This window comes from Ranitomeya variabilis, chromosome 3 (genome assembly GCF_051348905.1).
Source record: "Ranitomeya variabilis isolate aRanVar5 chromosome 3, aRanVar5.hap1, whole genome shotgun sequence".
Lineage (NCBI taxonomy): Eukaryota > Metazoa > Chordata > Amphibia > Anura > Dendrobatidae > Ranitomeya > Ranitomeya variabilis.
The window spans coordinates 261612296-261635240 of record NC_135234.1 but is presented as its reverse complement, the minus strand read 5'-3'; the positions used below and the strand labels follow the sequence as shown (position 1 = coordinate 261635240).

General features: G+C 42.3%; 1 protein-coding gene across 1 annotated transcript in view; it reads left to right on the top strand.

Annotated features, from left to right (window-relative positions):
- Positions 1-22945, top strand: part of SARS1 (seryl-tRNA synthetase 1) — a 79066-nt gene that overhangs the window by 7482 nt on the left and 48639 nt on the right. The window contains exons 3-7 of the mRNA XM_077295419.1: positions 1385-1465; positions 4609-4767; positions 10816-10959; positions 15882-16037; positions 18895-19116. Of these exons, the coding sequence (XP_077151534.1) occupies positions 1385-1465; positions 4609-4767; positions 10816-10959; positions 15882-16037; positions 18895-19116 (762 nt within the window). The remainder of the gene's footprint in view (positions 1-1384; positions 1466-4608; positions 4768-10815; positions 10960-15881; positions 16038-18894; positions 19117-22945) is intronic.

Sequence of the window (22945 nt, the reverse complement as noted above, 5' to 3'; positions counted from 1 at the left end):
TCCATCCTCTGTTCACATTCAGTGCAGCTGTTTGTCCATCAAACGACTATGGCAGGTTAACCCCTTAACATACAATGACGGGCAGAGTCTGTCATTGGACACCTCCCCCTGTTTGGTTCGGGTTCCGGCGATGAGCCCGCACCTTTTCCAGCACATGATAGCTGATCTGATCAGCTGATATGTGCCCCTAACAGCCGCGGGTGGAATTGCGATCTACCCACGGATGTTAACATGTTAAATGCCGCTGTCAAACGCTGACTGCGGCATTTAAAGGGAATCTGTCAGTTGTTTTGGCCGCTATAAGATGCGGCAACTGCCTCTCAGGGCTTATCTACAGCATTCTGTAGACAAGCGGAAGCTTTTCATTTCCTCCTCCCATAAGGTGCCCGTGTCACATGAACGCAAGTCAGCGATGGGTTGGCATGACAACCCGGGGTCAGCAGGAGACCCCTGTGTGGTTGTCATAGCCGGATAGCTATGAGCACCGCTAAGTGGGACGGCAAATCATAGCAACTGAGCATATCTGCTACATAGAGCAGGGCTGCAGCTTCTAGTCTCCCGTAGGGACTATTGCAGCACGTAAAAAGTAAAAAAAAAAAAAAAGAATTATGTAAAAGTTCAAATCATCCCCCTTCTTTCGTCCAATTCCAAATAAAACAATAAAAAACAAATATGCACATATTTGGAATCAACCGATCTATCAATTCATAAAAAGAATTAATCCAATCGGTAAACGGCGTAACGAGGAAAAAATAATCAAAATGCCATAATTAACAGCAATAACGGGCGATCCAAAGATTGTATACACACCAAAATGGTATGAATAAAAACATCAGCTCGGCGCACAAAAAATAAGCCCTCATCCGACCCGAGATCACGAAAACTGGAGACACTACGGGTATCAGAAAATGGCAACATTTTGGATTTTTTTTTCACCACTTAAATAAAAAATAACCTGGACATGTTTGGTGTCTGTGAACTCGTAATGACCTGGAGAATCATAACGGCAGGTCAGTTTTAACATCTGGTTAACACGGTAAAAAAAAATCCAAAAAACCATTGTGGAATTTATTTAACTTTTTTTTTTGCAATTTCACCCCATTTGGATTTTTTCCTGTTTTCTAGTACATGATATGGTAAAATCAAATTCAAAAGTGCAACTTGTCCCGAAAAAAAGAAGCCCTCACATGGCCATATTGACGGAAAAAAAAAAAATGTATGGCACTGGGAAGAAGGGAAGCAAAAAATGGAAACACAAAAACAGAAATACCTATGGTCCTTAAGGGGCTAGTGAAGGTCCCATTCAGTTACTGACAGCGGTGATCTTCAAAACCATGAATGAAGATAACTTGTATTTTTTTTTTTTTTTACTTTGTGATTACAGAAAAAGGAGCCCGTTGGTGACACCGATGTTCTTCCAGACTGTATATGTAATGTGGAGGAAATAACAGCAGATATACTTAGTGTAAGTTTACCGTAAAGCCACACTTTCTAAGGCATGCTAATGTTTTACTTTCCTTTTCAGGGGGCTGCAAAATAATGACGATGGAAAATGCACAAAAAGTAGTACCACGACCTTTGGCCCTCCTTTTCCTTATATTCTGCATTCTCCTAAATATATTGTCTGAAGCATTTGTAAAGAAATCTTTTCTATGGTTCTCTGCATCCGTTCAGGAAGGTCCCGCCACAGCATTTCAGTTGGGGTGAGGTCTGGTTGTTGATTGGGCCATTACAACACCATGATTTTCTTTTTCAGCCATTCTGATGTATACTTTCTGATGTGCTGATCATTGTCCTGTGTCTTGTCTTATGACTCCATTTCATCCAAGCTTTAGCTTTTGGATAGATGGTCTTTGAAAAGACTCTAAAATGGTATACAGGTTTATTCACTGACTGTAAAAAAAAAAAAAAAAAAAAGCCCAATTAGTCACCCCTTCACCACCATGCTTGACAGTTGGTATGAGGTCTTTGTGTTGATATTTTGTGTTTGCTTTTTGCTTGTACAGACAAATCTCCACTTTGGACTTGTCTGTACAAAGGACATTTCAGAAATGATTTTACTTTGTTTAGATACACCTGTGCAAACTTTATCCATGTTGCCATGTTCTTTTCAGAAAGAAGAGTCTCCTGGCAACGCTTCCAAACGATCCATACTTATTTAGCATTTTTCGTATATTACTGTTATGAACTTGACCGTTAAACATGGAAGCTGAGACTTTTAGAGTCTGAGCTTTGACTCTTGGGTTTCTTGCAACTTATTTGTGCATTGCACAGTTTGACCTTTTTGGTGAATTTTCCAGCTACGTCATTCCTCGGAAGATAGTTACTCTTTTTTTTTTTTATGTTTTCCTCTTGGTTTTCTCAATGTAGATTGATATGCTTCAAATTATTTGGAAATTGCCAGAATGATGTGCAGCAAAAATAGCTTTTCCAATATCATTGCAGATTAGTGATGAGCAGCGTGCTCAGATAAGGCATTATCGGAGCATGATTGTATACGAACAGAGTGTCTTCGGTGTGCTTGAAAAATATGTATGAGTCCCAGCGGCTGCATGTCTCGCGGCTGCAACACATGCATTGATTTCCTGTTTGTTTGCAATCCCTGCAAGTGTGGTGGTTGTCCGACAGCTGTAAGACATGCAGCCGTGGGGACTCAACCATAGTATTTGAGCACGCCGAAGACACTGTTAGCACACAAGCATGGCGGATAACGCCTTATCCCAGCACGTCCGCTCGGTACTATTATATTGATGCCTTTTTCCCTTGCCATTGTGTCACATGCCTGAATGCTCCAGAGCAGCAAACTGACAAAACTTCTGCTTTTATACTTACTGATGAATCCATCAAGAACATTTGGTCAGCAGAACCTGGCTGTGACTTGCCCTCTTAATTCCCATGGAAGCAGTAAGAGTCCACTTAATTTTTTACAGACTGCTTCCGCTTTTTGGCAAAGCACGAAAGTGTAGTTTGTCAAGGGTTTTTGTTCATCTGAGGTTGTATTTACCTAATTTTAACAGCTTCTTACGGAACAGATTTTTTCTGCCCTGATATGTGAAACGTATAATTAGTTTTTAGGTATTTATTTTCTTAGTTGTACATGTGATTACCGCATCAGCCTTTTAATAACGACTGTATAATACAGCTCTCAGTAAAGACTGTAACTCGCCAGTAAGTTTATCATAACCTTTCATTGAGACACATGCAAACAGTGAAAAGGGCAGAACTAGATACTAGTACCCCTAGCTTTTACCCCCTGCTCACTTCTATTATAGTATTTGTTTTCCTTTTACACATATTATTGTATTAGTAATTTATTATAATTGATTAACTTTGTCCTTTTGAATTTTGTATTTTATCACTCTTTATAATTGTTTTCACTGATCATGTAACACTGCTCGTTATGATATAATCATGCTTTTTGTGCTTTCTGGGTATTTCAGCTATTTGTTATATCCATTAAAGGGGTTGTCCGGTCTAAAACGAAAAGTCTGCAGTCACTCTGTGTGATTGCGGACTTCCGAATCCCCCCAGATCATATACTGTGTGCAGAGAGGATTCTCTGGTGTCTGAGCCGGGACTAGCGGTGATGTATGCATTATACATACTCCTGGGCAGAGCTTTTCTAGTGGGTGTGGCCTCGCTCCATAAAATTGTATAGAGCAAGACCACGCCCGCTAGGCAGCCGCGCCCACAAGCGCATACTTTACTTTTATGGAGTGAGGCTGTGTCCACTGGATGGCTTTTGCCCAGGAGTAGGCATATCTCATACATGACCGCTGTTCTCGGCTCATAAGGCTACTTTCACACTAGCGTTAACTGCAATACGTCGCAAATGCGTCATTTTGCCGAAAAAACGCATCCTGCAAAAGTGCTTGCAGGATGCGTTTTTTCAGCATTGACTAACATTAGCGACGCATTTGCGATGCATTGCCACACGTCGCAATTTTCGTGCGACGGTTGCGCCGTGTTGTGGCGGACCGCCGGGACCAAAAAACGTTACATGTAATGTTTTTTGCTCCCGACGGTCCGCTTTTTCCGACCGCGCATGCGCGGCCGGAACTCCGCCCCCACCTCCCCGCACTTCCCCGCACCTCACAATGGGGCAGCGGATGCGCTGGAAAAATGCATCCGCTGCCCCCGTTGTGCGGCGGAGACAACGCTAGCGTCGGTGACCTCGGCCCGACGCACTGCGACGGACCGAGCCCGACACTAGTGTGAAAGAAGCCTAAGCCAGCGGATCGTTGCAGCGTTTCTCTGGAGGATTCATGAGTCTGCAGTCACATAGACTGGGATTAAGAGGAATGAGTTTGGGAAAGGAATACTGATTATTAAAAGAAAAAATAGTTATCAGTAACTCCATCCCATCGAAGTCTTCATTGGGTATCCAGAAGCCCTTGACCGGAGTCTTTCTTTTGCTTATGTCATTTAACAATTGAGCTCTTAGTGTGGAAACTCTCTTATGGGAGTCATCACTGGGATTTTAGGGCTAACAGATGCAGGTGTGCGGTTCCTGTACTGACTGTGCGGATTATAAAGATACCGGTATATTGCCATTGGCTTTATGGTTTTTATTTTCATTTTGCACTTAATGTGTTTTGCTTGTTTCAGTCGTTGACAGTGACACAAATCAAGAAGTTGCGGCTAGAAATAGATGACAAAATAGCAGAAACGGATGCAGAGCGCTTACGTCTAGAAGCTGCAAGATTTGAGTGTCTGAGAGAAATTGGAAACTTGCTTCATCCGAGTGTCCCCATCAGTAATGATGAGGTATGTCATTCATGGTTGTATTTCGGGTACACGTAAGTAGCAGTATATGGTTTGGGGCAGGACTTTGTCTGCTTCCTCATAAATTATAGTCCATGAGCCGGGCCAGATATCGGTACCACCCGGAGTGACTAATTTTCTTTGGTATTTTTAGGTAGATGCATGTCTGTAGTTTATTTTTTGATATGATAGCCCTTACATATACGTAGCTTATTAACCCCTTCAGCCCTAGGCCTATTTGTACCCAAGTGCCTAAGCCAATCTGACCTGTGCCACTTCATGGGCTAATAACTTTGGAACGCTTTCACCTATCCAAGCCATTCTGAGATTGTTTTCTCGTGACATATTGTACTTCACGTCAGTGCTAAATGGGAGTCAATATATTTTACCTTTCTATATAAAAAAATGCTAAATATTCGGAAATTTTGGAAAAATCGGCAATTTTTTAACTTTGAAATTCTCTGCTTTTTACAAAAATACTGATACCCCCCATAATAGTTATTAATTTACACTCCCCACATGTTTACTTCATATTGGCATCATTTTGAAAATGAAACCTTATTGTTTTACGACGTAATAGGGCTTATAGTTTTATGCGCAATTTTTCACATTTACAGCAAAACCCACTTTTCAAAGGACCAAGTCACTTCTGAAGTCACTTTAAGGGGCTTACATAACAGAAACCACCCATAAATTACCCCATTTTGCAAACTACACCCCTCAAGCTGTTCAAAACTCATTTTTAAAAACTGTTAACCCTTTAGGTGTTCCACAGGAATTTTAGCAGAATGAAGGCGAAATTTCAAAATTTCATTTTTTTTCCAGATATTACATTGTAATCCAATTTTACCTGCAACCTAGCAAGGGTTAACGGCAAACCCAAACTTGGTTACCCTAATTCTGCAGTTTATAGAAACACCCCACATGTACTCGTAAACTAAAGTATGGGCACACAGCACAGCTCAACACGGAAGGAGCGCTATGTGGTTTTTGGGTGGCGGATTCACTGGAAGAAATCTAGGGGGCCATGTCACATTTGAAGGCTGCCTGAGGTACCCCCACAGTGGAAACACCAAAAAGTGACCCTATTTTGGAAACTACACCCCCAAGGAATCTTTTAGGGGGTATAGTGACCACTTTGACCCAACCAGTGTTTCACAGTAGTTGGAAACACTTGGTTGAGAAAATGGAAAAAGTGCATTTTTTACATGAAGGTGTCATTTTAGGCTCATTTTTTTATTTTTAAGAGGTGTACCAGCAAAAAATGCACCCCACTATTTGTTCACCAATCTCTCCCGAACACAACAACACCCGATATGTTGTCGTACACTGCAGTATTGGGGAACGGCAGGCCTCGGAAGGGAAGGAGCGCCAAATGACTTTTGGAGTGCAAATTTTACTGGAAGAAATCTAGGGGGCTATGTCACATTTGAAGACACCCTGAGGTGCCCCAACACACGCACACACACTGACACATACACGTACACACTGACACATACATGGTCGAGACCATGCTGGCCCTGGTTCGAGCTTCAAGAGAAGGCAACTGGATGCTTCACCTAGGAGCAATCCGACAGATGATACCATGGTGTTTTGCCTATGACAAGGTCAACTATGCCCGATACCTAACCTATTACTATGCCACAATGTCTCGGCTGCCCATAGAACACCCAGAGGTCCATGAATACTTCATGCAAGGTGGCTTTTCGGTCCAGATCGGTAGCAAGAATCCTTTTGGACGAATTCCTGTGGACCAGACCATTGAAGAGACAATCAACAAAGACACCCAGACACCAGGGGGCACAAAAGGCTTCAGCCTCAAAGTTGGAGCTGTTTCCAGGTTCTACCTGACATCAGAGTACCGCAGTATGTACTTGAGGCAGCTGAGGGCCCTGGTAGGCCAACAATATACTGACTTCAGCCATTCAGACCTACAGGTGTCTAGGATTAGAAGAGATGAAGCCGATGTCCAATCTTTCGTTCAACTGCTGGAGACAGGTTGGGTGAACCCCTTCAACAAAGAGCATAATGGTGAACTTATCAGTTTGTCAACAGCGACTGTAGCACCACCAGATGTAGCCAAAGACCTTCAAGGGGCATACAGTATAGGAGAGGATGCATATCAAACATTCAAGGATGAGCGTTTGGGTACCGATAAGCCAACTACATTGTTTCATGACAAGATGACGAAGAACAAACTTAAAACGTTCTCTAACATCCAAATGAAGACACGCAGACAAGGTCTTGGCAAGGAGGTAATTTTGAAGGCTGACAGAAACCTATTTGGCCAGATGATACTTGTAGCTGAGAACAGAAAGCTACAAATGAGTGATGTCTTGACTCATCCCCTGGGTCCATTGCCATGGGCACTTGCCAATGGTGATGGGTCTATCCGCAAGACCAACAAGGCTGCCCTCGCAAGGGAGTTGGAGAGGAATGCTCGTCCTGCAGAAGTGATCCCCGAGCCCTCTGCAACCATCATTGATGGGATGAGCCTGGTTCAGAAACTGAAGGGAAACAATGCAACATTTGGCCAGCTAGCAGGCACAGCAATGAGTCGCGCTATCCATGAGGGTGCTAAGAGCAAGCGCATTGATATTGTCTTTGACGTCTACAAGGAGACATCCATCAAAGATACAGAAAGAGTCAACAGATATGAAGGCACAGGGATCCATTTCAAGAACATTCAACATGGGCACAACATCCAGCAGTGGAAAAAGCTTCTAAGTAGTTCCTCCAACAAGGCAAGTCTCATAAAGTTTCTGGTAGAAGAATGGAAGGCGAAACACCACAGGGAGAAGCTTGAGGAGAAGGAGCTGTATGTCACATGTGAGCAGCTCTGCTTTAAGATCACCAAAGAACAGTGGGAAGAGGCTGCTGACCTTAAGTCAAATCAAGAAGAAGCAGACACACGCCTCCTTCTCCATGCTCTTCATGCAGCAGAATCTGGTTACAAGTCGGTCATCATCACTTCGGAGGATACTGATGTCATGGTCCTGTGTCTGGGCATGTGCCACAAAATCCCATCCCACCTGTTCCAGAAATGCGGTACACAGAACCGGACAAGATTCCTGGATATCACCACTCTGAGCCGAACATTGGGAGGCAGCGTATGTGATTCATTGATTGGTATGCATGCATTTACAGGCTGTGACACCGTCAGTGCATTCGCTGGCCGTGGGAAGATGACGACACTCAAGCAGTTGAAGATGAACAAGACATACCAGGATGCCTTTCAGGAAGTTGGTCGTTCATGGGAAGTGTCTACCGAACTTTTTGAGAAGTTACAGGAAATCACCTGCCACATGTACCTGCCAACTACCCAAACAACTGAGGTAAACAGGCTCCGTTATCAGCTGTTCTGTGCCAGACGTGGAGTGGTAGAGTCAAGTCAACTCCCTCCTTGCCAGGACTGCCTTTTCATGCATGCACTGCGTGCAAACTACCAGGCTGCGATCTGGAGGAGAAGTCTGCAGAGCCAGCCATGGGTTGCAAACCCAACAGACTGCGGTTGGATGATAGATAACGACGGAAAGCTTGTTGTCAAGTGGATGCAAGGGGCACCAGCACCAGAAGCTATTATACAGCTACTGTCCTGCAAGTGTGTGCGGTCATGTGAACTTCCTCAGTGTACTTGCCTCAGCAATGGCCTGAAGTGCACAGACATGTGCAGATTACAGACATGCCAGAACAAGGGTACTGAAGACGAGCCAGTAGAACAACAGTCAGATTCAGAGTCCGATGTTGAAGATATTATGGAGTAACATATATATATATATATATCGGACGATATCGGTACCACCCGGAGTGACTAGATGTAGTATTTGTAACAAAATTTAATCCAAGTTATGTAAATACACACTGAACATGTCATGTGCATATATATATATATATATATATATATATATATATATGCACATGACATGTTCAGTGTGTATTTACATAACTTGGATTAAATTTTGTTACAAATACTACATCTAGTCACTCCGGGTGGTACCGATATCGTCATATTTGGTTCTTGGCTCATGCTAAAATTCCTGTGGAACACCTAAAGGGTTAACAGTTTTTAAAAATGAGTTTTGAACAGCTTGAGGGGTGTAGTTTGCAAAATGGGGTAATTTATGGGTGGTTTCTGTTATGTAAGCCCCTTAAAGTGACTTCAGAAGTGACTTGGTCCTTTGAAAAGTGGGTTTTGCTGTAAATGTGAAAAATTGCGCATAAAACTATAAGCCCTATTACGTCGTAAAACAATAAGGTTTCATTTTCAAAATGATGCCAATATGAAGTAAACATGTGGGGAGTGTAAATTAATAACTATTATGGGGGGTATCAGTATTTTTGTAAAAAGCAGAGAATTTCAAAGTTAAAAAATTGCCGATTTTTCCAAAATTTCCGAATATTTAGCATTTTTTTATATAGAAAGGTAAAATATATTGACTCCCATTTAGCACTGACGTGAAGTACAATATGTCACGAGAAAACAATCTCAGAATGGCTTGGATAGGTGAAAGCGTTCCAAAGTTATTAGCCCATGAAGTGGCACAGGTCAGATTGGCTTAGGCACTTGGGTACAAATAGGCCTAGGGCTGAAGGGGTTAATAAGCTACGTATATGTAAGGGCTATCATATCAAAAAATAAACTACAGACATGCATCTACCTAAAAATACCAAAGAGAATTAGTCACTCCGCTTGGTACCGATATCGTCAAATTTGGTTCTTGGCTCATGGACTATTAAGATACATTTGTATTTATAGGATTGTAAAAGATTTAGTTTTCATTACAAGCTATAAGACATTTGTACTAGTTTTAGTAGAATGTTCCTTTATTGCACTAATGGCAATTTGGACCTTATTGAAGCTTCATATTGGCTTACCACAAGAAATACTCGTTAAAATGTAACTTTTAATGTAAAACATTCAACACTAGATTATAGGAATTAGAAGAATGAACCCAAAAGGGAAGGTAGTGTAACTAGTAATAGATATTGTGCGAGTTCGAGAAAACGCCCCTGTTGGAGGTAACAGTATGTCTATGATACAAACTGTACAAATACCACAAGAGACAAACGCTGATAAATATATCACCCTGATATGTCCCTGTAGAATGTCCCTAACTTGCCGCAGAGGTTGACACCCTAATTTGAACACAAAATGGCGCCCCTGCTCACCGATGGCTGACCCTTATAGGTCCTATTATTTGCTATCCTTATTTTATAATACAGTAAAGGAAGCTAAGGGTCTTACAGACCAAACAATATATGCTCTAGTGTAAACCATCAAGACAAATAACATCAGATAAAGTCAAAGCCATACCAGGTGCAGCACCCCACTGGAACAAGCTAGCTATAATTAAATAAGGTGGGACATGGGGATTAGATGAAAACTTGGTAATCACAGAGTAGTTACATGAGAGAAATAGTCATTTGTTCCAACCATTCATCTATAATATAAGGGCATACATTTAAAAAAATAAATGACATCCAGATCAGAACGTTACTTATCTGCAGCCCCGCGTCATGTAAACAGCCTCGACAGTCACAGGAGGCACGGTCCCTGCTTCAAGAGGTAAACAGCGGCGGCAAGAGTGTGGCAATGCTGCAGGCCCCGGGCTGGGAGGAAGAGTTGTTTTTCACGTATGAGGCTGCGGCGGGCTCTGGGCTTCCACAAAATGTTTGCAGAGTCCCTGCACTTCCCATTGTTTTCACTGTGGCTGACTTCGGGAAAATGGCTGCCAGAGGCAGCGCATGCACTAACTGAGATGTTGGCTAGCAGCATTGCCCCATTTCTATTGCCATCAGCTTCATGCAGCATCAACCCTGTCTCCTGTGACCCAACTCTACTGCAGCCGCTACGCCTTCCAGGTAAGCAACCGTAGAGTTAAACTATAAGACGCACCACCATTTTATAAAAATAAAAAATCCTATTTTCCTCCCCAAAATTTGGGGTGCATCTTATGGTCTGGTGCGTCTTATAGTCCGCAAAATACGATATATTGAGTAATGTCTTCCGGCTCGCCAAAAAAAAATCATTTAAAGTTTTTTTTCTTCTAGGACAATGATAACAAAGTGGAACGATTGTCTGGGGATTGTACTCAACAAAATAAATACTCCCACGTGGATCTTGTCACAATGGTGGATGGCTATGAAGGGGAGAAAGGGGCAGTAGTTGCTGGCAGCAGGGGCTACTTTCTGAAGGTGAGTGCTCCTAAGTGAGATGCTCGTTTTGAAAGATAATAAATCGTGATTTATTGTTAGCACCAAATCTGAGTGCTGCCTAGAATACAGTCAAACGTAATCCTTCCATGACAGGCCATTTTTTTTTAGATATTCACTTACACTTCTTCCAAGATCCATAACATTTATATTTTTGCATCTACCAAGGTAGATGAGGGCTTTTTTTTTTTTTTTTTTTGTCTCTTCAGATAAGATATAGTATTTCCCAAATAATGTCCTAAAAACAGGAAAGAAAATCCAAGTGAAGTGAAATGGTGAGAAAACAAAGCTGCCATTGTTTTTTGAGTTTTGTTTTTATGGTGTTCTTGGTGCAATAATAATTACCCAGCAGTATGATTCTCCGGGTCAGCATTATTACAGCATTACCAATTATTTTTTTTTTTAAATGTTTTAGTGGATAATGGGGTTTCCTGGCAGGTTTGAAAAACTGATAGTAGTAATCCATTTGGAGATGTAGTGGCCCCGGGAATTTGCTCCAGGGCTGCCAGTCTCTCCACTGGACCATTGCGATCGCCACATGACTAGATTTGAGCGAATTTGATTGAGTCCTTGCTTATTCGGCAAGCTAGAGCGCTTGCCGAATAAGTTGTAGAGGGAACCTGGATACATGGAGCACACTGGCTGATCAGCTGTTCGGTGCTGCACTACATGTGTCGTGGCTGTGTCACTGTAATAGAACATGCATGGAGAGCCTGTTTGTTGGGCTTTCCATGCATGTAGCTGCGGAGCCGATCAGCTGATCAGCCGGTGCGCCCCATGTATCCGGGTTCCCTCTGCAGCTTATTCGGCAAGCGCTATAGCTTGCCTAATAAGCAAGGCCCAATCAAATTCGCTCAACTCTACTCATGACCACCAATCACCTGACTTCATTGTTTCTGGCCTGGTGGAGACTATTGGAAATAGTGTCAGGAGCAGATTCCGGGGTTATTAAATCTTTTCTGTATCCTCATCGGTTGCCACTGTCAATTTTATTTAATGAAGAAAACCCCTTGAAATAAATGCCGAAATTTAGAAAAAGAAAAAAAAAAAACCTCTTTTTTCAAATATAAGTACCGTATATACTTGAGTATAAGCAGACCCGAATATAAGCCGAGGCACCTAATTTTACCACAAAAAATGGGATAAATTGACTCGAGTATCAGCCTCATCCCTATCTTGGTATGCATGGCCCCCTCATCCCTATCCTGGTATGCATGGCCCCCTCATCCCTATCCTGGTATGCATGGCGTCCTTATCCCTATCCTGGTGTGCATAGCCCCCTAATCCCTATCCTGGTATGCATGGCCCCCATCAAAAAAACATTAAAAATCATAAACTATCCTACTTACCTTCCCTTCTCTCGCTCGCAGCGTCATGTTCCAGTGCCAGCAGCTGAGGACAGCTGCCGGAATACTCACTGCTCTCCACGCCGGGACTATGTGCGTGGAAAGCAGTGAATATTCATTGCTCTTTAATAGCGGGCACAGTAACCTCAGCCGCTGGCTTTCTGCAGTGGCTGGTCGATCACGTGTGTTCACTACTACTAAGCCTATGGGAGTGGAGAGCAATGAATATTCATTTCCTTAAGCAGCCGGCACACGTGATGATCGCCTGGACGCTGCAGGAAGCCGGCGGTTTCGACTACTGTGCCCGCTAGTAAAGAGAAATCTGTATTCACTGTGAGCCCAGTGAACATTCATTTCTCTTTAGCAGCGGCCACAGGTGTTAGCTGCAGCAGCCAGTTCCTACCTCCTATGACCCGCTGCTCCGCTGTGGCTGGGTCTTCCTGCAAGACAATGACCCAAAACATAGAGCTAAAGCTTGTTTTACACTTGCCGTGTTTTTGCGGCCCCAATAGATTTCTATGGGGCCGCAAAAACCGGGCGGTAAAAATTTGTCAGAGCGCCGTATGGTCGTGAGGGCCGTATTTACGGCTGTGAAAAAATATCGAGCCTGCTCGATGTTTTTCACGGCTTACAGACACTGCCTCTATTGAAATCAATGGGGCCACAAAAACAACGGAAGCTTGCCCAGTGTGTTGATTTTGCGGTACACCGTTAAGACCGTACTTGCGTAACGCCATATTTTTACTAGGACACTCCCATGTACTTCCTGTTTATCACTTCGAAGGCCTGCAGAGACACGAGATGGACCTATTCCAAACCAGAAAAACGGCGATCCGAGAAGATTTTGTGGCCATTTTTTGCGAAAGACCGTGAAAATGACGGCAACACGGCCCGCAAAAATGGGCCGCAAAAAACACGGCAAGTGTAAAGGAAGCCTTAGGCAGCAGAGGAGTGGCTCAAAAAGAAGCACATTTACCCCCTTTCTGAGCTTAGACGGAATAGTACGTCCGAAGGCAGAACCCCCGCTTTGATGTGGGCTCCGGCGGTATTGCCGCTTTCACAATAGCCCAATCTAACAATAAAAAAATAGGATTAACCTGATCGCTAAACGGCGTAACGATAAAAAAAATGTAAAAACGCCAGAATTACGTGAATTGAGAAAAGAGAAGAAAAGAAGCGCAATAAAGGTGCACACACAGCCTTTTATATTAAATGTGAAAAAAGCTTTATTGAGACCAGATTAAAGTGCTCATAACAATAAAAACATTTAAAAACATGTAAAACATACCCAAACATACATATTCAGTATCCTCTTGATATGAGGATATGAATACATATGCTAATAAATGTTAATATATACTGTATGCAATAATTGTTACTGGACATGTTATGCACCTAATGGCTATTTTGTTTATATATATATAAATATTTGACCTAGGAGGCAACAGCTTTGGCCTATTGCATATAACCATTAGCTTTTTTGCCATATCATAATATAATACTTTCTGTAAAACTAGATTTCATACAGTTTTTTACAAGGTATCATTAGAGGGAAGGCATAACACCGGAGCCTAAAACAGAGACACGTGCCAATCTCTATTAGGGTATGTGTCCACGTTCAGGATTGCATCAGGATTTGGTCAGGATTTTTCATCAGTATTTGTAAGCCAAAACCAGGAGTGGAACAATTAGAGGAAAAGTATAACAGAAACACATGCACCACTTCTGTATTTATCACCCACTCCTGGTTTTGGCTTACAAATACTGATGAAAAATCCTGACCAAATCCTGATGCAATCCTGAACGTGGACACATACCCTTACTGTATTGTATATACTTGTGCATTACTCACTGTGGTGTCTTTAGGGGTCATTTTCCCCTTGGTGGCCCGCTACTTTTTTCATATCCTCATATCAAGAGGATACTGAATATGTATGTTTGGGTATGTTTTACATGTTTTTAAATGTTTTTATTGTTATGAGCACTTTAATCTGGTCTCAATAAAGCTTTTTTTCACATTTAATATAAAAGGCTGTGTGTGCACCTTTATTGCGCTTCTTTTCTTCTCTTTTCTTGATACGTGTAGTTCAAACGCATTGGTAGCACCAGGCTGATAATATTGATAATATTGTGGTGGTGCCCACTCCACTTTCTATCTTTGCTGAGAATTACGTGAATTAAAATGCAATAATGGGCGGTCAAAAGAACGTATCTGCACCAAAATGGTATTGTTAAAAACGTCAGCTCGGCACGCAAAAAATAAGCCCTCACCCAACCCCAGATCACGAAAAATGGAGACGCTACGGGTATCGGAATTTGCAAAAAAATTTTTTTTTTTCAGCAAACTTTGGAATTTTTTTTTCACCACTTAGATAAAAAAACCCTAGCCATGTTTGGTCTCTATGAACTCGTAATGACCTGGAGAATCATAATGGCTGGTCAGTTTTAGCATTTAGTGAACCTAGCAAAAAAGCCAAGCAAAAAGCAAGTGTGAAATTGCACTTTTTTTGCAATTTCACCGCACTTGGAATTTTTTTTCCCTTTTTAGAGTACACGACATGCTAAAACCAGTGATGTCGTTCAAAAGTACAACTCGTCCCGCACAAAATAAGCCCTCACATGGCCATATTGACAGAAAAATAAAAAGGTTATGACTCTGAGAAGAAGGGGAGCGAAAAACGAAACTCAAAACCGAAAAAGCTGGGGTCATGAAGGGGTTAAGGTCATGGAGTGGCCTAGCCAGTCTCCAGACCTTAATCCCATAGAAAACTTATGGTGGGAGTTGAAGCTCTGAGTTGGCAATCCTCAGCCTCAACATCTTAATGATTTAGAGATGATCTGCAAAGAGGAGTGGACCAAAATTCCTCCTGACATGTGCGCAAACCTCATCATCAACTACAAGAAATGTCTGACTGCTGTGCTTGCCAACAAGGGTTTTGCCACCAAGTATTAAGTCTTGTTTGCCAGAGGAATCAAATGCTTATGTCTCACTGCAAAATGCAAATACATTTATATAATGTATACAATGTGATTTTCTGGATTTTATTTTTGATATTCTATCTCTCAATGTTAAATCAAACTTTTATACTTTGTTTTTGTTTTATTGACATTTACTTATTTTGTTCTGGAATTGAACCTTTGATATTGTATAAATCTATAGCCCAATACTTAAGTATGTGGTAAAAATGTCAAAAGTGGCTTTGATGTGAAGGAGTTCAGAGAGGTGGTGCAAGCTTTAAATGACTTGCTCCAAAAACACAGCTGAAAGTCTTCAAGCCTCATTCACACATTGGAGATTTTTCCCTAATGCAAAAAAGACTCATTTTCATTAGCATTTAGGACCATATTTTCGTCAATTTTTTTTCTACCATTAGTTTTATCTGGTCTATTTTTGTTTGAGGATTTCTCAAGTTTCTCCTATCAAACAAAAGCAAATTGACTTAGATTTTTTTCAGTGTTTTTCTGTAAAATGTGATAAAAAAAAAATGTATTGCATTAAAAAAAACTTGTCACAAATCTGTTTTGGTTATGTTTTCCTATCTTTCTTTCTCTCTTTAGGGTCCATTGGTGTTTTTGGAACAAGCTGTTATCCAGTATGCACTTCAGACGTTGGCTGCAAAAGGCTACACCCCAATTTACACACCCTTCTTCATGAGGAAGGATATAATGCAGGAAGTAGCCCAGTTAAGCCAGTTTGATGAGGAGCTGTATAAGGTGTGTTCTGTACAGTATTGGGTGGAAATTGTGTCCTGTTAATAAATGCATGTGAAGTCCGTACACAATCATGGTACCGCTGCACTGAAGTTAAGATCCCTTAGGGAAGCTGATGCATCTGGCTGACAATCATGCCCATCTGCAGCCATGAATGGGCACTTTAGTTTTTGGTAAGACTGAAGTGCTTATATGTCTCTGCAGGTGATCTAGGCTTTTAGACATATTCAGTAGCGCACCGTATGACTGCAGGCATGGGGCCCAACGGTCTTGATAAGAGGGCGTGCTGGAGTCAAACACTCTTGTTCATGGAAAGTTGCATGTCTCTTGATGAATCTGGAGCATCTGACAAGTGGCCACAGTTCGTTATGAATTAGACGAGAGTTGGCTTCCTGCTCCAGCCTGGTTTTTTTTGGAGCTGGGAGAAACTTGGGTGAAACTGTTAAGACACAACATTTAGGCACAAATCTGAATTGCGACTAAATTTTGTGACTTTTGCCTACGTTCCCACCATGAGCTTTGGTTGAGTTTTACATGTTGCAGATGCACCCATTAAGTAGTTTAGGTTACTTATATATTTTTTTAAAATTCACAATTTAAAAAATGCATGAAAAACTCATCTTGAGAACTTAGCCTGAAGCTATTGTTTAAATGTTTTTTCACTTAGCATAATAAAAGAAATATAACTACCAGTGTTGCTATGTGCATCCCAAGAATAAATGTACTGCAACTGTATGCAGGGGCGGACACTGATAGCTTGGGGCTTGTGCAAGAATTGTGTCCGGGCCCCCCTCCTTTTATGGCGACAAAGATTATATATACATGTGTATATATATATATATTACGTAGTCTCCTTTGTTATGTATATTGCCATCCCTTATTATACAGTGCCCTCTCTTGTTATGTACAGTACCGCCCCTTACGTATTGGATTTTATAGAGCCCTGTTTTTTATTACATACCGTCCTCTCTTGTTAGCTGTATGATGCAATGATGGCTGATGGAACATGGGAAAGCTTCTTTTCTAATGGAGGAGCTGATGGACTGGTCGTCTGGTCACCAGCTCCTCCATCAGCAGTCATTTTATATCTAAAAAGAGAGGGACTATGTAATAAAAGTGGGCGCTGTGAATAACAAAATTAACAAGAATATACTATGTAAGAGACAGCATTGTACATAACAGCAGAGGAATCTATATAATAAGGGTTGGCACCATATATAGCTAGAGAGGATGGTCCGTAATAAGAAACGATGTTATACATACATACATAAAAGAGGAAACTATGTAACTAAGGATGTCGTTATATAGAATTAGTGAGTACACCCTATACTAAGGGACTCTGTTAGACATAATAAGTGATAATGTCGTCTTCCTCCACCTCCCCCTGTTCCTAAGTCCATTATAAGTCCCCCTTCCTCCCATCCCAATCCCCAGCATCCCATTACTGTCCTCTCACCTACCCTATCATTGCCCTCTTCACCACCTCCATCATTGCCTTCTCCACCACCACTATCATTGCTTTCTCCCCTACCACCCCATATCATTGCCCATTCCACCACCTCCATCATTTCCTCCTCCCCCACCCCCATTATTGCCCTTTCCACTACCGCCATCATTGTCCATTCCATCACCACCATCATTGCATTCTCCCCCACCACCTCCATCATTGCTTTCCCCCTCCACCCCATCATTGCCCTTTCCATGATTGCTTTCTCCCCTACCACCCCATCATTGCCCTCTCCATCATCCCCATCATTGCCCTTTCTACCACCTCCATCACAGCCTTCTCCTCCACCACTCCCATCAATGTCTTTTCCACTACCACCATCATTGCCTTCTTCCCCACTTCCATCATTGCTTTCTCCCCCACCACCCCATCATTGCCCATTCCACCACCTCCATCATTTCCTCCTCCCCACCACCCCATCATTGCCCTTTCCACCACATCCATCATTTCCTCCTCCCCACCATCCCCATCCTTGCCGATTCCACCACTTCCATCATTTCCTCCTCCCCATCAGCCCCATCATTGCCCTCTCCTCCCCTACACAGACACACACAGCACCATTCACCTCTCTGCACATTCCCCCGCAACGCTACGCATGCATACACACACACACACTCTGTTCTGCCGCAGCATCACCGTCGCCTTCCTCTCTGGCACAGCTGGCCACTGAATGATGACATCATCCAGCGGCGCTGCTGCCTGTGTGAGAGGAAGCGCAAGCAGGACAGATCGCTGCAGCTCCACTGCCATTATTTCTAGTAGGCAGCGGAGCTGCAGGGATCTCTCTCTGCCCGCTGCACATGAGGGCAATCTGGCCAGGGGCCCCCTGAAGCCTCGGGGCCAGATAAACAGGCCAGATTACCCTCATTATTAGCCACCCTTCAGGGGCCCCTCTCTACCTTCGGACCCCGGTGCAGCCACATAGGCTGCACATGCGGTATGTCCGCCCATGACTATATGGGCAGACATACAAGTTGATTTCATTTCATCTTTATTTGAAAAAAAAGGCCCATTCACATGTAGGAAAAAAAAATCCACACTCAAATGCATAATGTCAAATCTTGTGTGCATTTTCAGTGTGGGTTTTAACCCTTCCATGTATAGAGGTACCTATTCATGTAAATGTTGTTGCCTTTTATTGATGCTGCAATGGTTAGTGAATGATTGATACAAAACATTTGCTGCGTATATGTCCTGTGTGAATGTAAATTGTCACAGGACACAAAATAGATGGGCGACCCCTTTGTCTAGTGTCCTCGTAGCTTCACGGTAGTTTCATATTTTGAGGTACTGTAACACCTGACTTTTTAGGCAGTACAATAAAACAAAACTGATCTTTTCTTTTCACATTAGGTGATTGGAAAAGGTAGTGAAAAACAAGATGATAGCTCCGTTGATGAGAAGTATCTGATTGCTACGTCAGAACAGCCAATTGCTGCTTTGCATCGTGATGAATGGTTGAAACCGGAAGACTTGCCGATCCGTTATGCAGGTCTATCCACTTGCTTCCGCCAAGAAGTTGGTTCCCATGGAAGGGATACTCGTGGCATCTTTAGAGTGCACCAATTTGAGAAGGTAATTGATAGCTAAGAGTATATTGTCACATTTTATTTTCTGGTGATGTGCACAGACAAATAAGTCCATATTTGTTGGCCTACTGAAATATATTTTAAAACCGTGACTCAATCTGTCTGTGTACTTTGCGGGGCATGCAGTGTACTTTTAAACAACAATGTGCTTGGTCTGTTTTGCTGACAGTCTAACTCCTTCACGTCATGTGAAGTATATATATATCTCACAACGGGAGGAGGTGTTTGGAGTGGACTCCAACTGTCTGCTAACAGCGATTTGCGCTAGCTCTAATCACTGCTGTTGGCTTAAAGGTTATCTGTCACCACATTTCACCTATCTAATGTTTTAATATGAGCATACTGGTTATAGACTGCTGAAAAAAGTTCTACATGTGTCTTATATTGGGTGCCTTGTTGTTGCTGAGAAATCATGTTTCATCATTTTATATAAACGGCCTCCTTCAGGCTTTGGGAGGATGTTACCCAGAGGATAACTCTGCCTCCAGAGCTTATTTTACATGAAGTGGGAGTTACCAGTGTGAGACAAGTAACTAACACAGAACAGGAGAAGCAAACACATTTTTTGCTTCTTTTCTCAGCTCTGCTGTATTGTAACACTATTACAGCCCTGTCTGCTTGTGAGATGGAAGCTGGAGCTGAGAGGAATCTGCTGATGTGTTGGTGATAACCACACACAGCTCTGCAGAGAGCGGCTATTATATTTCACACTGTTAACTCCACCTCATATAAAATAAGCTCTGGAGGCGGAGTTCCAGGCAGCTGAAGTGTGAAGGAACCAGCAACGAACAACCTATTGCATACCTTGAAAAGCTTTTAAGCGGACCAGCAGGCTATGGGCTTCACGATTATAGGTGCTGCACCTATATCAAATAGCGTCGTAGAAATCCAGCCAAAAACATTCTTGGACCCGTTAAAGCGTGAAACGCGAAACGCCTATTGTCCATTGCTGGACCTGTTTCCCTGTATCAATGTACTAATATTCTACACTAAAAAATAATTTCTTTATCGCTTCATTGGGGGACACAGGTAACCATGGGTGTATGCTGCTGTCGCTAGGAGGCTGCCACTATGCAAAAAAAGGAAAATAGCTCCTCCTCTACAGTATACACCCACCGACAGGCAGGAAGTACCTCAGTTTGTGCTTAGTGTCTGTAGGAGGCGGACTTGGATCTCCCGGATCAGATTCAACTTTTTAGGGAATCAGGGTGTTAATTCACTCTGCCTTCCCATTATTAGCGGCTGAGTGAGCAGTAATAACGACAATTAATCCTCATTCACCAGTCATTCCAAATTGTAATGTGAGCGCAGAACTTCTGGTACCGGAAAAAGAAATGATTCAGACACGTAGCTGATTCAATCTTTGCTGACGCTCTTGCGTTCACCTGTGTCCAGAGCCGAGCAGCAACTACTTTATTTTTTTATTGAATACACAGTACTATTGTTTAGGAAAAAGGAATGCATTAGGCGGAGTTTAAGCAGCATACATCTAGTGCTCAGTCTCTCTCTCTCATTCGTCAGGACATCTTCGATAGTTACTTTCTTCACATTCCAGAGTTATCTTTTTCAAGAGAAATAAACTTAACTCTTCACATTCTAAACTGAAATGAACAATGAACACTGGCAGCCATCTTTAGATACAATTACATTTGCATTAGCTAGCAGATAGGAAAAACTTATTGTTTCACAGTATAAAAGTATAACAGTACAAAAAGAGTATAAAGATTTATAAAAGTATAAAAGGTATATAAGAAAATACATTTTCACCTTGACAAATCCCCTAAACACTAAGTTTTTTCCCTTAAAGAAGGATCCTTCGAGACTGTCCATGTGATGGGGAAAGGGGAGGTGGATTTCTTCATCCAGACACCTCAGAAGCTCTCCCCTAGTGAGAGGCCTCCAGGCAGCTGAACCCTTCACTAACCTCACATGGAGTTCTCCCACTGTCCCTAAACTAAATCTCTTAGCATCATCTGAGAATGGGGGGTTTTGCCTACTCTCTTGAGAGGAATATACTTAGGGATTTCCCCTGGATCAGTATCATCGTACTCTGGTAGATCTATTTCTTGATTGAGGAAGGTGCCAGTCGGAGTTGCTTTGGCAATAACCTTTTTGTACAAGGGAATAACACAACAGAGAATTATCGATCCAATTACAAGGAGGGCAATCAGTACCAGACAGGCCTGTTGAAAGAATCCCTTGAGCCCACCCAACCAACTGGAAAAGAAGGATGTGTCTACTCCGGCATTAGTTTTCAATTCTGCTGCTAACCCAGTTATCTTTTTAAGGGCTATCATAGTTTTTCCATTCACTCCAGTGTTCTGAGGGATATAGGTACAACATTCTTCTCCCACCATCCCACAAACTCCTCCTTTCTCAGCTAAAATCATATCAAGGGCTAGTCGGTTTTGAAGAGTCATTCTAGTGTTAGGGCCCAGTTCTTCAACTATACCCTGGAAGGCATCTTGGCTAAAATTGACAAACCTTTGTTCACTGTAATATATGTAATTGATCCATTCAACATTTTTATTAATCTGCACCTGTGGGATTATAGAAGCAAAGCCGGCATAAATCTGGTTCTGGGCTTTAAATTGGTCAGGCACCCCCCTTGGCACTCCAATAGCATCAATATATACTAGTGGATCTTCTTCATAACTCATGTGGAGCTGATCAAGGCTTCTCCTCTTTCTGGTAGGTTCATCAGGTATCTTTGGATCCCAAGGTAGAATCTTGAACTGCATGGCTAGTTTAACAAGGGTGCATTGGCCTATCCAGGCATTAGGCAACCTAGGACGGAGCTTACCATCCCCACATAACCAATAAATGTCGTACATATAATGTGTATGTTTGATTAGCAAGTCAGTATCTAAAGAACTGTTCTCTTTGCAGAAACCTGTCTCGAAGATCCCTACTGGTGTACCTGTGGTGTCGTGGGAATTATAGCAGGTGTAATTGTCAGCTAATACGGTTACTTCTCCTGGGACCTTTAGTTTAGGTTTCTCATGAATTAGTGGGACATAATCTGGGCAATCAGTGGGCTTCAAACCTTTCAACAAATTCATAACACAGACAGTAGTGTTGTCATCAGGAAAAAGCAATGCATGTGTGTAGAGGTGCGTATTCGCAGCAGCACAAGCAATACATCCTACAGAGATGTTCTGGACTTTTACATTGTATCTTACCCATTCTAACCATAGGTTTTTCCTTGGGGCTGTTTGTGTTTCTATGGAGAAAACCTCTTGCCACCTGAGACCTGGAATGGGTATCACTTCATTAACTACTTTTTGCAAACGCTCACCTGGGCCTGTTTTAGCTGTACTGGTAACAGGAGCCTTGGTTGGTCTAGAGCTAATATCCTGGAGCTGTATATGGCCTAAATACGAATGGGGTCCAGCACTAAATACATAATTGTAATTCCTTCCTAATACAAACGTCTGCAGATCAGCAGATTGGGCGTTTTCAAGATTCAAGAGGAGGGGGTGACAACTTTTACCCCATTTACAGCCCCTAAGTGGTTGCAGAAGGGCTGTAAGATGCATTCTCTCACGGAGAGTCCTACCCGTTCTATCCTTAGGGAACATGGCTTCGCTAGGTTTATATCCCCAATCTTTCCCTGTACTCCAGGCAGCATCTGTCCAATAGTGACAATTATCATTGTATTGTCTGGTAACACACAGATAAAACTGGATAGTTCCCTCTACTATCCGTTCAGTGTCAAGGCACTTGACTACATCACAGAAATCAAATCGCCAGATATTCACCGGGGCTGTCAGATTTACCCAGAGAATAGTGGGGCCAGAATTCTTATTTACAAC